We start from the raw sequence: 16,334 nt of genomic DNA, 5'->3' as shown, positions 1-16,334 counted from the left end.
CATTTGAGAAACATAGCACTATCATCAAAATGGCAAACCTTGAAGAAATGTGTAAACATAAACTGGAATTCATACATGATTATAGAACACCAAATGGTAAGAAATAAGTTATGTACCTTATCATATTGGTTGATTTGATCCTCTAGTATGAGTGATTAGGGCTTCCACTGTATCTCACACTCCATTTCATAGCCATCAATGGGGTGAACAGTGGAGTTACTTTAGATAAGTGATTACAGATGAGACCTGACCATAAATTATTTAACTCTAGTCCCTTCCCATCATGAGCCTATGAGTTAAGGTTTACACTGTAATCCACACTAATCAATACAACTATTCTAGCCCAACTAAATGGATCATTTAACTAATTAAGTTGGCTTACATATTCTAGCCCAACTAAATGGATCATCTCAATCATTTTGTTCTTTTGAAATGATCATCTCAATCATGACTTAACCCGTTTTTATTAAAAATAAAAAGGCTTAATTGCATATTTGGTCCCCCACATATACCTTTTTCCACGATTCTGGTCCCCAACAAAAATCAATTGCATTATGCGTCCCCGACGAATACCTCCGTTTGCAGAATTAGTTTTCCGTCCAGTTTCCATCCAAAAACTAACGGAAAGCTGACGTGGCTTTTTAAATAATAATTTTTGTTGGGGACCAGAATCGTGGAAAAGGTATATGTGGGGACCAAATATGCAATTGAGCCAAATAAAAACTATTGAAACTCACAAGAATTATAAATAAAAAACAAAAAAACTTCAATTCCCAAATAAAAGTGTCTTCTGTTTTGTTTGGAGTAGACAAAGGAAAATGTGTTGAGTCCATATATTTGCAGGACTTAGTGAATGAAGCAAAGAAAGAAGGAGCAGAGACACCAAATTTGCAAAACCTGAAAGTTCTCAGTTCTCACTCGATTCACTGCCACATTCTCTCTTCCCCATGGTACAATTCTCCTCCCCCCTCTCTCTTTCTCTGTTACCCCTTCCACAGTTTTGTTCTCATCTGTTCATGTCCTCATGTCACAGGATTACCTTAAAACCGCGCTTCCTTCACAAGTGATGTCCGAACGAGGCTCCAATCTGGTTGTTATCAACCCAGGTATGCGAAAAATCCAATTTTGCACACTACCCACTTCCTATCTTCTTCCCATAATCACTTCAACTCGGTCAAAATCAGAACTTGGCACTTGAAAATTGCAACTTTGTTGATATGATACCCGTTATTGCTCAGGTTCTGCGAATATAAGAATTGGCTTGGCTTCACAGGACACCCCTTTTGATATTCCTCATTGCATTGCTCGCCATACCAAACAAGTTCCCAAGAAAAATGTTCAAGATCAGGTTTTTGTGATAATTTGATAGTTTTGTTTTACTGATTAGTGATTACTCCCGTTTTTTTCTCCATAGGGACTTATGTTTTGCTTCACTTGTTGTTGGTGTTTGTTTTTTGCATTTAGATGCTTAATAGTCAGGTTACCACTGCTCTGTACATGGAAAGGGAAAAGGCTTATGATTCTGTAAGTTATGACATATTGTGAAGCTGTGAATTTTATGTTACAGTTTGCTAATATTGATTTCCATTCCCCCTTTTTACATAAAAATAAAGATTGCATCACTGTTGAAGATACCGTTTCTGGATGAAGAAACTCCTAGTAGCTCTTTCCCTCGAAAGGTATGTGGAGTGTCTTTCAAATGTTTTTGAAGTTGATATTGGTTTCTATAGGATTAGTATATCATCATAAAACGGATTGAAAGTCAGCGTCAACACTATGAATTTCAATGTACTTAATGTGCAGCTGGGACGCGTTGATGGACATAATCCACATATTACCCGAAAAGATTTGCCCTTCACTTGGACTAATGTCTATGAGGAGGCCACTAGTTCCTCTTCAGCATCAGGTAAGAGGAAACTAATCTCATATTACCTGAACTTCCTGTGTTCTACAGTTCTATCTGTGGCTTTGGATATGTTTATGTGAACTAGCTTAGCATTTGATTTATCTTAAGCCTGTTCTCCCAAGTACCCAATATGAGCTAGAACTTACCTAATATGAGATGATAATCAGGAATTTAAGAATTCAGGACAGACCGACAGGTATGAAGTTATTGCCTGAAAGTCTGCATACAAATGTCCTAGATTTCGACATTCTAAAATGCATCTTTGCTTTAGTTTAGTATACCTTTCTTGGAGCTAGAATTCGATTAGACAAGACGCTGAAGGCTTGCATGAGTTCATTACATTTTAACTTGTAGGTCGGATTCATTTTTTGAAATTTTGATATTCAAGTACTTGTTTTGCTGCCTTCATAAGTTCAGGACTTCAGGCTCTTGTGGAGTCCATATCTGCATACTTGTAAAACATAGGCCAAACTCTATTGTATTATTCTGTAACCTATCATGACTCATAAAGAATGAAACTACAGAAATAACTGCATTGGAACAAGTTCTGTTGCTGATTGTGAAGAAGAATATATTCTGCATCAATTTTAACAGGATTGCACTTACTCTCTAATGCTTAATTTGAGTTCATTTTGCAGACAAAACAAAATGACTTAAGCTTTCTGGTTCTTTATGATCCATTATTAGCATCATAAACAGATGTTCAAGTGTACACCATTTACTTATTGATTTGATTTAAAATCTATGTTACTTTATAATAATTAGCACTATGTTTATGTATATGAATTGGCATTTTCAGAACCTTCAAATAAAGATGAGACCGGTGAGTCTTTGGATCCAAAAGAAGGTACAGATTCAAAGGAAATTGGTATCAACGAACAAAAATTCAGAGAGTTTATTTGTGGTGAGGAAGCACTAAGAATATCCCCGGCTGATCCGTATTGTTTATGCCGTCCAATCCGCAGAGGACACTTGAATATTTCACTATATTATCCCATGCAGCAGGTACTTATCACTTTCAAACCAAAATACAATCAGTGTAAGTAATTTTAGTTAGATACCCAATAGTTCACTGATGAGCAAAAAAATGTAGATATTGTGTATCCTTGGGAATCGTGTATCATCCCTTGTTAACTTTTGCTTCATAATGCAATGTCTATGAAGACTTGTGCCTATTTTCACTTAAAAATAAATCAGAAAGAAAAAAGATTTTAAAAAGCCTCTTGAGCTAGTTCAGTATGAGGGGTTGGTATTTCTAATTATTATTTTATATTGATTTATGATGTTACTATAAATTTGGATTTTAGGTTTCTAATTGTGTGGCTTGTCCTAGCAGATTTAGGCTCTGTTTAGACCCTTCTATGAATTTTATTCTCTTAGGGTGTGTTTGTGAGTTGAGTTTTGGAAGGGAGAGAAGGGAATGGGAGGCTTATGAGAAGCCCTCCCCTTGTTTGAGAGATTTGAAAAGGAGGGGAAGGCTTTGGGTAATTTTTGAAAACCCTCCAAGACCCTCATTTAGTTGTTTTGTGGAGTTCCCTCAAATTTTGAGGTATAGAGAAATTTGAAACTTCCAAACAAGGGAAGGGTTTACCCTCCTTCCCGTCTCTTGCCCTCCCCTCCCCCTGAAAGCCTTCTCCTCCTGCCCCCCAAAAACTCACAAACAAAGCCTTAAGGATGTTAACTTAGGATTATTGAATATTTAGAGTGAGATTTTATGAGATTATTCCTTGCTGGTGCTCTTTCTACATCAATTAACATTTATGCTTACAAAGTAGGTTTAATATGTCCATGTCTTTAGTATGTTTACATGACTACCAGTCCACCACATTTTGTCTGAGCAAGGTTTTGGTAATGCCAGCCATTGTGATGAAGGTAATTTGAAAAGGAACTCTTTACTCACTGGAAAGAGGACCTGCATTGCATGTCATAAATTAGGCGTCTTCTACTATTTTTGTATATATGAATTTACACTGGATTCTCAATTAGAAGCTTTTGTCAGTATGAATCCAAAACCTAGTGAAAAGAATCGTTGGTACACACTTGAACTTTCCACCACCAGAATAACTTTCCTCCTTCACTTCCAAAGCCAGATCTGGCTTTTAAACCATTGTTTCAGAGAAGTGATCTCAGATGAATATTTCACTGACCCTTAATAACTTATATTCTGTTAACTGTGAATTAGGAATTAGGAATTAGGGTTTGTATTAGTGATTTACTGTACTGATTTAGGGATTTACTATCAGTGATTTGGGAATTGATGGTTTTGTTGCTTAAGTCGATGAACATCTAATTTGCTTATACAAGCTATGTCTTGGAGATGATAGATAATTGTTACTAATTAATGATTTTTTCTGAATGTCGCTGAGATTATTTCTTGCTCTCACTCTATTTCTACATCACTGCTGCTTGCCTATTTTGCAGGTACTTGAGGATCTGCATGCTATTTGGGACTGGATTTTAATAGAGAAGCTGCACATTCCTCGCAATGAAAGAAATATGTATTCAGCTATTCTTGTTATGCCAGAAACATTTGATAATCGTGGTACCGTAAAACTTTCTTAGTTTGAACTTTTGTGTTTCAATTTTTTATTGTTAGACATGTCTGATAAGTATTTTAAAGATAATGTCACCCATTCATTTTGTATGTTACCCATAGAATTTGTATTTCTACGCTCCTGATATAGTCATTTATGTTTTTGTCCTTGGCACAAACAGAAATAAAGGAAATGCTATCTTTAGTACTGCAAGAACTCTGCTTTGGCTCAGCAGTGGTACACCAGGTATGAGCTTTTTATCTTGCTTTTATAAGCTTACACGATGAATGGAGGATTGATCTACAATTATTATAAGATGATTTAAACATCACCATTGTCATAATTATTGTTTTGCTACTGTTAATATTTTGAAATTTCTTCTGGGTTATACAAAATCCCTTGACACTGGTGAACTAATGATTATAGATGGACTACTTATAGCCAGTAGGGAGCTTCATATTCCAGGAGTGGGTTCAGTCCCTCAAATTTGAATCAAAGCATGTGTAGCAGTGAGTTTAGGAAACTGAATGTGTTATGCAAAGCAGTTTTGGGTGTCAATTTGTGTACTCTTAATTTACTTTCTTTGGGTAATTTCAAGGTCACAGTTTTCCTGAACAGTTTCCAAATAAAACCGAGTCTTATTGGGAGGTGTTGAGGTAGACTTATTTGCATTTCCCTAGTCTCAAACTTATTGCACTTGCTTTACAATCCTTTGTGCTCTATGGTCACAACCCACCAGCAACATCTTTGATCTACACGATCCTAATGGGTGGTGAAATTTAGAGAATGGGGGTGGTGGAAATCTAACTCTTTGATCAAATAGGTTTTTTTTGTACCTAGAAGGAAACTATTTGTCAGGATTTATTCATTAGTTTCTAAACTCTAGATTTCATGTGGAATTGTTTGATCAGGAAGGTCTTGCTGCCGTTTTCGGAAATGGATTATCAACAGCATGTGTTGTGAATATTGGTGCTCAGGTGACGTCACTTATATGCATAGAGGTAAGTGAAACTCCATGCTTTTGACCTTTTTCTATTATTATTACTATTTGTAGACCCGTTTTGCATATTTAATTTATAATTGTATATTGTTGATTGAACTATATAGCTGAGTTCACCTAGTGGGAAAAGGCATTTGTTGTTTATATCTTGGAAGCTGGAATAACTTAATGATTTAACAGTTTGTGAGTGTAAATTATGAATGTCTTTCTGGATTAGTAGTTCTATGATCCACTACTTTTACAGTCAACTTATCACTGTATGTCTATCCAGCACCACCATCTATTAGATCAACAAATTATATTCAGCAAATTATTTAAATTTTTTGTATACAGTTTAAGTTTTGATATAACTGACATGAGTTTGTTGTTGGCCTCAATGACATCCACCATATATCTATGGTGGATTTTTGGCCCACTTCCATGAGCCACCATCTGCCAGTGATAAGTTTTGGTCCTTGTTAAGTTAAGTAACAGTTTTTCGATAACATAAAATATAAATATGCAATTAGACATCACAGATACTGCAACAATAACAGCAGGAGCCTTTTCTCATTATGCGGTTAGCTATAAATCATAAGTTGTCCACAGTAATCATTGACATTTGACAGCAAAAATTGTTGCTTGTGATGTTTGTATTAATAATATAAATTCTTGATTCTTCATAGTCCTTGAGTTTACTTTGCCACTTCAGTAAAACAACTTCTATGGTAATACAGCTTCTACTATGGCTTTGCCAGCTTAGCTTTGGAGAAAATTTACATTCACTGGCCATATGCATGTCTTTACATATTAGCGATCAAATTAAATTCTGCCCATCCTTGATGGTAGATCATATAGAAAAAAAAAACGTGGTAGTGAACTGATTCTTTTGTTGTTCAGGACGGAGGCGCTCTACCTTCAACCGCAAAGACTCTAACTTTTGGTGGTGAGGTACAAAATATTGTTTCGTATTCTACCCATCACTGATGTTTTGTAAGTTTGGAACTTGGAAGATATGTACTTACTATTATGCTTGACTTGATACATATATTATTTGTTGTTTTATCTAACCATGCTTTTCTTCGCATTAGTTTAGCAACTAACTGTATGTCATTTTCTTTTCATTTATGTGATGTGTAAACTATAAATCGATGAAGTTGTCTACTGGATTAAGAGTTAGAAATTGGAAGAAGGATTAACAGACATAACAACTTTGGTTGATGCCAAAGCTCTGATGCCATGTCAAAGAACCACTTACTTAACCATAACTTCAACTGTAATATCATGTACTGGTTCCATTATGTAATATAGACCCATTTTCTATCTATTTCATGTCATGATTTCTGTTGTTTAGTTCTTGGAATTATGTACTGATCTTATTTTCTGCGTTCCAAATTGTGTTTGTGGTAGTATTTTATGTCACTATCCAAAAAATAACTTTCATATTTTCAGGATATATCAAGGAGTCTTCTCTGGACACAAAGGCATCACCAGACTTGGCCACAAATTCGTACAGATGTTTTGACAAAGCCTATAGATTTGTTAATGTTAAATCAACTAAAAGAGACATATTGTGAAATCAAAGTGAGTTCTATGCAGTACTTTGTCTCATTTCACAAAAACACTACTTGATTATCCTTGCACCTTGTATCTTGGTTTGCAGAAATTTCCGTGAGTTTTTACTTTTTAGAGATCTAGGTCAAGTGAGATTTACAGTTTGTAAATGGGTTGCAGGCATATGATTAGTGCTGCTTCTCTAAATTTTTACTTTCTTCCGGACTTGGATTCATTTTTTGAATCATCTACTGTGCTGTCTATAGGAGGGTGAACTGGAAGCTGTTGCAGTAGTTCATTCCTATGAGGGCAACGCGCCAGCTGGATCTCACAAGACAAGGCTTACTGCTCTTAATGTACGTATCCTCTGTGGAGTTCTTTCTACATTTGCTCTCACTGTCTCACGTTTTGCCTTTGGATATTGCAATGATTTGACAATGACAATTTTTATTGCACAGGTTCCTCCTATGGGGTTGTTCTATCCAATGCTTTTGGTTCCTGAAGTATATCCTCCTCCACCACGTACTTGGTTAGTGCATTCATGGATTTCTCTCTTTGCGGTGTGAGCATGTTTGTGAACAATTATGATTTATGAGTGTGTTTTTTTTTTTTTTTTTGTGTGTATGAGAAATCACTATTTTGGATAAAAATCACTTTCCAAGATTTTTAGAAGGCTTAATCCTCATATTAGTCCCTGTCTTTGTGTCGCCGTCTGAACCAGGTCCCTGACCGGAAAAATTTGTGGATTAAATCCCTCTCTTTTAAAAACGTATGGAGCCAGTCCTCGCCGGAGCTCCGAGCTCCGGCGAGTGATGAAATGGCATGATGACTGTGTTAATAAAGCTGACATGGAATTAAAAAAAATAAAAATTTACATAAATTAATTTAAAAAACCAAAATTAATTAAAAAAATCTAATCCCGAATTAATTAAAAAAACCCAAAATTAAGCAATTCATTTCCCAAAAAAAACTCATAATTTCCCAAAAAAAACTCATAATTTCCTAATTCATCCAGAACCCCCAAATTCATCTCCTCCTCCTTCATCTTCTTAATCTTCTTCTTCACCATCAACATCATCAAAGACCCATGAATATAAACTGATTGTCTGTGAGAGAAACCCCGGAGAACAAGAAGCGGTTCTCCGACTGCAACTGATTGTCTGTGAGAGAAAAAAGGAAAAAGTGAAAGGAAATGGCGAGTGGTGTTGGTTGGCGACTCCGTGGTGGTTTGAGAGCGAGACGGAGAGGTGGGAGCCCTTGATTGGGTCGTTGACGGAGAGGGAAAAGGGGAGTGGGGTTTTGGTTTGAGGGTCGATGATGGAGTGGATGGAGAGGGAGCGAGTGTCGAGGAAGAAAGGGCCGGAGTGAGGGTTTTGGAGAGTGAAGAGTGCGGAGGCGTGGATGGTGGAGGAGGAGAAATCGAAGTACAGAGTCAGGGAAATGTGGGTGGTCGCTGGGTGAGTTGAGTCGGTGAACGAGTGAGGATCAACTGGTGCCATTGCTGAACAAGATTTCTGAAATTCCTATGTTTTTTTATGGGTCTGTCCTTTTACATGACTAGGTTTTTGCTATTATATGAATCCTTTCAAAGTTCCTTGCTGAAACTTTGTGATTTGGATTTTTCTGCTGCTGCTGTTGCTCCTCGTCAGCAAGCTTGATGAATGAGGTTCATGGTGGCTGGGGTCCATCACAAGCTTCTACGGTTTCAGTGGCTGGGTTTGGGTGTGGTGGAGGTTCATTGTGGCTGGGTTTGTTGAAGGTGAACATGAAAGATTGATTTTTTGGATTTTTGTTGTTGATTCTAGGTTTGTTTTGGGTTTAGGAAATTTAATTATTTGGAGATGGTGATGAGATTAAGATGAAGGACATGGTGAAGATGAAGATGAAGATGATTTCTATGAAGATGAAGATGATTTAGGAGAATTGATTTTGTTAATTGATTTAGGATTATAATGGTTAATTAATTTTTTTTAATTAAATTAAAATTTATGATGTGTTTTTTATTTTTTATTTTTTATTTTTTTAATTCCACATAGGCTTCATTTACACAGTCACTATGCCATTTCATCACTCGCCGGAGCTCCGGGCTCCGGCGAGGACTGGCTCCAGACGTTTTGCAAAAATGGGGACGTATTCCACAAATTTTTCCGGTCAGGGACCTGGTTCAGACGGCGACACAAAGACAGGGACTAATATGAGGATTAAGCCTTTTTAGAATGTTTGCCGAAGCTTTTGAAAAAAAATCAGAATGCCAAAATAAGAATTAGATTCCCTGATAATTTAAGTTACTTTGAATAGCTTATAGAAAAAGTTGTGAAGGCAACTTTTTTAAGTAAAAAGTGCATTTTGTAATTGTAACTAAATGAAATATAAATTATGCTTTAACTTCTCATTATCAATAATATCTCTCATAATCGAGCTCAATGGCACAGTGCGATCCATAAAGCCGACCTCAGTCCTCACTTGGCGGGGATATGGATTTTTTTTATAAGCTATTGTTGTTGTATATATCTCTAAAATCTCCTTTTTTCTTTTACTTAATTAAACGACCCCATATGTTTACACAACCCTAGTGGTTTCCCCTGCTAGGTTTCATGATTATGAGGATATGCTAGAAGATACTTTCTATTCTAATGAGTTTTCCCGAAGATCTGATATGTCAGATACTTTCTATCCTAATGTTAATGGAGGACTACCCATGTGGGAAAGCTACCCATTTTATTCAACTAAGCCAAAAAAAGAAGAGAAAGTTGGCCTTGCAGAGGCTATTACCCACTGCATTCTCTCCACTGGTAATTTTTTTATATGCTTTTCTCCATTTTATATGCATAGACTTGAAGCCTTGCTTAACTGTTTGGTTCTGTATTCACAGGTCGCATCGATATCCAGAGAAAATTATTTTGTAGCATACAATTGGTGAGTTTTACATGTTGAGCTTAGTGTGTTTATTTTAATATGACATGTTGATACAAAGGAATTGACTCATTTTTTCTGGAATAGACTGGTGGAGTGGCTTTGACAAATGGTTTAGTTCCTGCAGTGGAAGAAAGGTTTGTTTCAATTTTGATTGACCTCAACATATTTACCTACCTAATGAGAAGCTAATTGGCTGTGATACTGATATTTGCAATGATAATTTATGCATTGTTCATTTAAAAGAAAAGGAAAAAAACTAGGCAATGAGGGAAATACAATATATGTTCGGTATGGGAATGAAAATGCTATCTGATTGGTTTAGTTACCTTTTTTTGACTTCATAATCAGAGTAAAAATTTTGGTTTCTTTTTGGCTTCATAACTTAAACATTATATTTGTTGATTTCATTTTTCCTTCATCCTGTTTGACATTATTCTTCCTTACCTTTTTTTCTTAGGGAACTGTGTAGTTAGAAGTGGCCTTTGGTTTAGGCTTTTACATTTTTTGCTCTCCTGTTAAACATTATTCTACTTCTATTTTACTTGTTAAATTTCAACACCTTAGTGTCATGAAAGATGTTAATTTAATGATGTTAAACTGATGGATGAGCCCCGCGCTCTTGTTATGTCACAGAGTTTTACATGCTATTCCTCCAAATGAAGCAATTGATACTGTCGAGGTAGTTTCAGATCCTTTTATCTATGTTATTGGCATTGTTATCATTATTATTCTTATTTATATGATAGATGTATGCAGAAATTTGCATATCTTTCTTTATGTGAAAGTTAAAGTTTCGACCTGCACTTTTTACTTGTAGATTTTGTAATGTGATTGTCTTTTATACATGGTTCAGGTTCTACAATCAAGGACAAATCCAACCTTTGTGCCATGGAAAGGCGGGGCGGTATGTTGAGCACTTATGGCTGTCATGATTCACTTCTTACTTCATCAATATCTTCTTGTTGGTTATTAAATGGTTCTATTAGTAAAAGTTCTGCATTTACTTATCATTCTTAATTTTCATTATCTTAACATAGCAGATGTGTCTTTGCAGATTCTTGGAGTACTTGATTTAGGTAGAGATGCATGGATAAGTCGGGAGGATTGGATTAAGAATGGTGTTCACGTTGGAAGTAACAGAAAGTACAAGGATTCTTATTTTCTTCAAGCTCAAGCTATGTGTTACATGAATTCTTGAAAGGCCATTGACACATTGTAAAGAAAGTAGAAAAGAAGAATGTTGAGTGTTTGAGATAGGCTATTCAAGTAATAGTTACATGGATTAGAATTGCATCATTCCTTGTTACTTATGTTTTGTGTTAAGGGATAAATTCACTTCAAATGCGTTTAGGTAGCTGTGTAGATTTGAATTATGGTCTTTCCACATTAAAGATGCCTTGCAAGTGTAAGATTAGGTCACCGTGATCAGTGGGAAATGAACTACATTTGGAAATAGATTTTTATTAGCCTGAGCCCTTTGAAAGCCAATGCAAAAAATTTGGCTAAAAATTGCATGTCTTAAATATGTCTTATTGCTATTTAGTATTTATACATAATCGAAAGCAAACCCTAGAAGAGCCTTCTAACTGCGCCGCACAGCAAACCTAACAGCCTCCCTCCCACCCCTAAGGGGTGGGGTGGGGAGGGTTTCTTGCCCTCTCATAAAGCTTTTCTACCCTTTGGGTTCTTTTGCTCTCCTTTGTGAGAGTTCTCCATCATTTGAGATTTTTCTACCCGTGGTCATTTTCACTCTTTAGCCACTGCTTTTCTTTTCCTCACCTTCTCTGTCACCCCCTCCCCTCCTTTTCTCCATAACCACCTTCATAGTTGTGTCCTTCATAACTGTGGCAGCATTGTCCTCCACCTGTCTCTATTTCGAGCGGCTGAGCCACTTTTCTTCTTTTCATAGTCATATTTGCAGGGAAGAGCCAAATGAGTGTAAAAATATGAAGCAGCAACAAAGAAGGGAAAGCACAAGATTTTGGTTCTGGATCAATGGTTATCATTGGCCAATGGTGGAGTGGAGTCTCACCTTCCTTTTGGTTTTATTTTCACGCCTAGGTTTGAGCAACCATGCTTTTGTATTGTACTGATGTATGTTTTTGGCATTGTTTTATTGCTCTCATTGGAATTATTATTCCTTTTTCATGTAATTACCGTTAGGCAAACCTTCGGGCATTAATCTAATCATCTTAAAAACAAAGAAACAATTTATGTATGTTTTGGAAAAAGAAGTGTACATGCTAGTATGTCTTCAAGCAAAACAGATAATATTCTGCGGTCCAAACAGATAAATTTGCCAGTGAAAGGATACAGCATAGCTTGGTTTTCCATTTTAAAAAACATCAAGATTAAACTTAATTCTTCTTCATAATCACAACCTCAAGTGTGATAAAGCAGAAGTTCCAATGCCCTTTGCATAATAATGTGTTAAGTACTCTTTTAAAGACACGTCTCTGTATACTGGTGGGCTTTCTTCTGATAACAGTTCCTTGATTGGACCATAGACTATTGAGTCATCATCATCAGTTCTAAACAACGATGCAACTGAAATTCTTGGACCTATCTCCTTTGCTATAACTCTGTGCTGAACACTAATGAACTTGTCATTACTTACAAGCTGCACAAAGTAAAATGATACTCATAATTACAACAATCCAATTCTCATTTCAAATGTATAACCTTTGCTACATTTTCAAACTTAATATAACACAAACATGCACAAGTTGCTGTACATTCTGCTTTGCTCAATAAAATTAATGAAAATGCTATTTTTAAAAGAAAAATTATTTGTAGACCATTCGCGCAGTACAGACATCCAACATACATCTTGAGATTGAGAAAGAAAGAAAAGCGAGAGAAGTAATAAATGTGATATATGATAGAATAAAGAGATTAAAAGAAAAATGAGGTATTTGTTGAGTGTCTGCACTATTAGAATGTCTAAGTATCATTACTGTTTTTATAATGCATGGTGGTTTTACCTGCAAAAGGTCCCCAATGTTTACTACAAGAGCACCATGGATGGGAGTTACATCAATCCATTTGTTGTCATGAAGAACTTGAAGACCCCCTACCTGGTCTTGCAAAAGTATTGTTACAAAGTCATTGTCTGTGTGCTTGCTATTACCCATGGTTAATTCAGGCTCAGGGCATGGTGGGTAGAAGTGACATAGAAGAAGAAACCCTTCAGCACAACCCATTTCCTTGAGGTGAAACCGATTTAGGCCTAGAGCCTCTGCTAGTAACTCAAACAAGGTAGAAGCAAACACCATTACTTCCTTTGAGTATTCTATCACAATATCTCTGCAGGTATAAGTATAATAGACAAGTTGCAGTTTAGAGTTTCTAAAAATTTAATTGAAAATATACATAAAGACATCACATCTAAATCTATTGAAAATTTTCTACACAGGAAATGATGAGGATTAAGGATTAAAAGATTTGCTGTATTCCAAGCCCAAAGTTGCAGGATGTCAATACCAAATTAACAAACTAGTTATACCGTGCTTCGGTCAACTTTAGTCATAATCTGTACCTCCCGAGTTCGGAAGCCCCAAACTCGAACCAAAAGAGAGAAGCTCGGCCTAGAAAGAAACCCTAATAAGTGGACTCCAGGAACACTTAATTAAGTACCCACCTTAGGTAGCCGCTTTCAATCTCACGGCTATCATCAGCACTGTCATTAAGGTAACCCTTAAGCCATTAAATGGACTCATAAAGTATCATATAACCTCAAACCAACTAGGAACCCAAGAGGAAATCTCCTAGACCTTATTAAGACCCCAGAAGGGAAATGCATGTTCACTCACCCCAGATCCTAGCTAGGCTAGGCATTCTTCTATGCTATAGAACATAATCAAGTCTGGCCTCCAAAAGCTACTCATTGGCTTTAAAATCAATTGTTGAAGAATTTCCAAACATGTACTAAATTGTTATTTTAGGTTCAAGTTCCAGCAAGTCCAAAAGTTGATGCTAAAGGTAGGACGTGTTAATAAATAAATAAAACCTGCAAACATCTGGAAGTTCTTCTGCTTTTGGTGGATGAGGTGCCATCAAACAACCAAGAGAGTCCCTCCAAGTAGCAAAAGAGTCATGGTATAAACTATAATTGGAAACATAAACTACTTTCCTGCTGGGATCTCTGGTGTAGAACTCTTTCCTCACATTTGCATCTTGTTGGTGAAACCTGAAAGTTCCTTTGATCATCTCATCTAAAACATGAGTTGGAATTCCATGATTTATAACCTGAAAGAAGCCCCACTTCTCACATGCATATTGAACTTCTCTCACAACATCATCTCTCAAAATGGGATCACCATGATGGATGGTTGTGAGGTCAATTAGAGGGACACTGAGCTTTGAGTTTGATTCACTGGTTAAGCCATCACTGAGATAATTAGAATTTCCACAGTAGAATATCCGTGGAACTTTTGTCACACCTCTTTCTACCAGTCCTTGAACACCAGCCTTTGACTCATCAAATGCTTTGAGTTCACTTTCCCTATCATAACTAGAAACAGTTCCTCTATCCAACTCATCTTTGCTTGTGATCACCATCTTTAGAGACTCGATATATGCTGATTAATTCTGAAATAAAAGCAACTATGAAGGGTTCTAAACAGGGGGATCAAGGAGTATATGGAATGAAGAGAGGAGAATCTACAGGCTTTGGTTTGAAACTAAGACCACTTGGATTCAATAAAGCAACTAATTAAGAAGTATTTCTTGTTTGGGCTTATTAGAAGCATGACAATTAATCTACCAAAAGAAAAGACCAGCACAAACATTGATAGAGTTAAATATTGAAGCATTTATTCAGGATCATGATCTTGACTTGAGGCTCAACTCACAGCTCACAGCATGCATATAATAAAACACCTTCTCATCTTTCATAGCATTTATGCTCTGTTTGGATGGAGGGGTGTGGACTGGGCGAGCCTCTAGAGGGGCGACGCCCAGGGTTCAGCCCGCCCAAGAGCGAGAGCCTGGCCTTAAGTTGGGCCTCAACTTCGGAGGCCCAATTGGTCCAATAGGTAGTGCCCAAGCTTTATAAATAGGAGGTAGTTACTAATTGTAAAGGACTTTTAGCTCATTTTATCAAATAACACAGGAAATTCAGCACTTTCTCTCTCATTCTCTTTCTCCCTCGAGCACATTCTTCCACTCTCTAGGTACCACCCCTCTCTTGAATGTTCATTCCTAGAACATTTTGGCGCCGTCTGTGGGGAAGATAAACTTTCTATTCCCATTCACGTGGATTGATTGTGCAAGAAGCTATCTCTGATTACGATTAGGCGATTCTCTAGTTTTCCGATTCTGATTTTGTGACCGGCGTTCGTTTTTCGATCAAGTTTGTGTCATTCCTGGTTTAGATGGAGACTCGACGCAGGAAGCAGCATCATTCACCGGTGCGACAGCGAATCTCGCCGCCTCGGCGGCCTCAGCGAGTTGTCTTGGATTCTCCGATACGAACGGCGGGAGTACAGGCTACACACACTTCTTTGCCGCTTTCTCCTCCTCCATCACCACCACCTCCTCCATCGCCTTCGCAGATCGGATCTCTGGAGCGCTCACCGGAGAATTCACCTACTCCGGAGCGACAACCGGCAGTGACGCAGGAGGAATGGCGCCATGTGATGCGCAGCATTGGCGACATCCAGCAGCGGAATGAGCATTTACAAGCTCAGTTGGATTTCTACCGCCGCGAGCAACAAGACGATGGAGGCAGGGAAGCGGATTCCGTAGCTGAGTTCCGTTCGTTCTCGGAGGACGTTGAGAATGTGGCGATTCCAGATAATATGAAAACGTTGGTGCTAGATTCTTACAGTGGTGATTCTGATCCGAAGGATCATCTTCTGTATTTCAACACGAAGATGGTGATAATTGCGGCATCAGATGCGGTGAAGTGCAGGATGTTTCTATCGACTTTCAAATCGACGGCGATGGCGTGGTTCACAACTTTGCCGCGCGGATCGATTTCGAATTTCAGAGATTTCTCATCCAAGTTTCTAGTACAGTTCTCGGCGAATAAGAATCAGCAGGTGACGATCAATGATTTGTACAACATTCGCCAGCGAGAAGGAGAGTCACTGAAGAAGTATATGGCCAGGTACAGCGCTGCATCGGTCAAGGTAGAGGATGAGGAGCCTCGGGCTTGTGCTCTAGCATTCAAGAATGGTTTGTTACCGGGAAGGTTGAACAGCAAGTTGACACGCAAGCCTGCACGTTCGATGGAAGAGATGCGTGCGCGCGCTAGCACTTATATTCTCGATGAGGAGGACGATGCTTTCAAAAGAAAGCGCGCGAAACTGGAAAAAGGCGACACGTCACCCAGGCGCGCGAAAAGAGATAAGTATGGCGAAGGCAAGGGGGATGGCAGGCGGCAGCGAGAGGATAAAGGAAAGGCAGTGGTAAAACCGTCCAGGGAACAGTTGTATCCACG

The 16,334-nt window shown here is 37.6% G+C and overlaps 2 protein-coding genes across 2 annotated transcripts; one reads left to right on the top strand and one right to left on the bottom strand.

Moving 5' to 3' along the window:
- Positions 1-793: 793 nt before the first annotated feature.
- Positions 794-11,355, top strand: LOC130717156 (actin-related protein 9). Its single transcript, XM_057567288.1, has 20 exons — positions 794-950; positions 1,034-1,106; positions 1,239-1,348; positions 1,465-1,524; positions 1,614-1,679; positions 1,804-1,906; positions 2,706-2,911; positions 4,328-4,448; positions 4,622-4,686; positions 5,352-5,441; positions 6,320-6,370; positions 6,872-7,003; positions 7,240-7,329; positions 7,432-7,502; positions 9,563-9,765; positions 9,846-9,889; positions 9,974-10,023; positions 10,523-10,568; positions 10,743-10,793; positions 10,944-11,355. Exons 1-20 carry the CDS (start codon positions 948-950, stop codon positions 11,085-11,087), a joined length of 1,779 nt encoding a protein of 592 aa, XP_057423271.1. The 5' UTR covers positions 794-947; the 3' UTR covers positions 11,088-11,355.
- Positions 11,356-12,081: 726 nt separating this feature from the next.
- LOC130717155 (1-aminocyclopropane-1-carboxylate oxidase homolog 1-like) lies at positions 12,082-14,724 on the bottom strand. The gene is made up of 3 exons (XM_057567287.1): positions 13,899-14,724; positions 12,874-13,195; positions 12,082-12,509 (listed from the first exon to the last, which is right to left on the bottom strand). The coding sequence occupies exons 1-3, from the start codon at positions 14,447-14,449 to the stop codon at positions 12,264-12,266; spliced, it is 1,119 nt and encodes a 372-aa protein (XP_057423270.1). The 5' UTR covers positions 14,450-14,724; the 3' UTR covers positions 12,082-12,263.
- Between the last annotated feature and the right edge of the window lie 1,610 nt (positions 14,725-16,334).

Source organism: Lotus japonicus, chromosome 5, assembly GCF_012489685.1.
Source record: "Lotus japonicus ecotype B-129 chromosome 5, LjGifu_v1.2".
In the NCBI taxonomy this organism is placed as follows: Eukaryota; Viridiplantae; Streptophyta; class Magnoliopsida; order Fabales; family Fabaceae; genus Lotus; species Lotus japonicus.
Note: the sequence above shows the minus strand (reverse complement) of the source record. Positions and strands in the feature narration are given on the sequence as shown.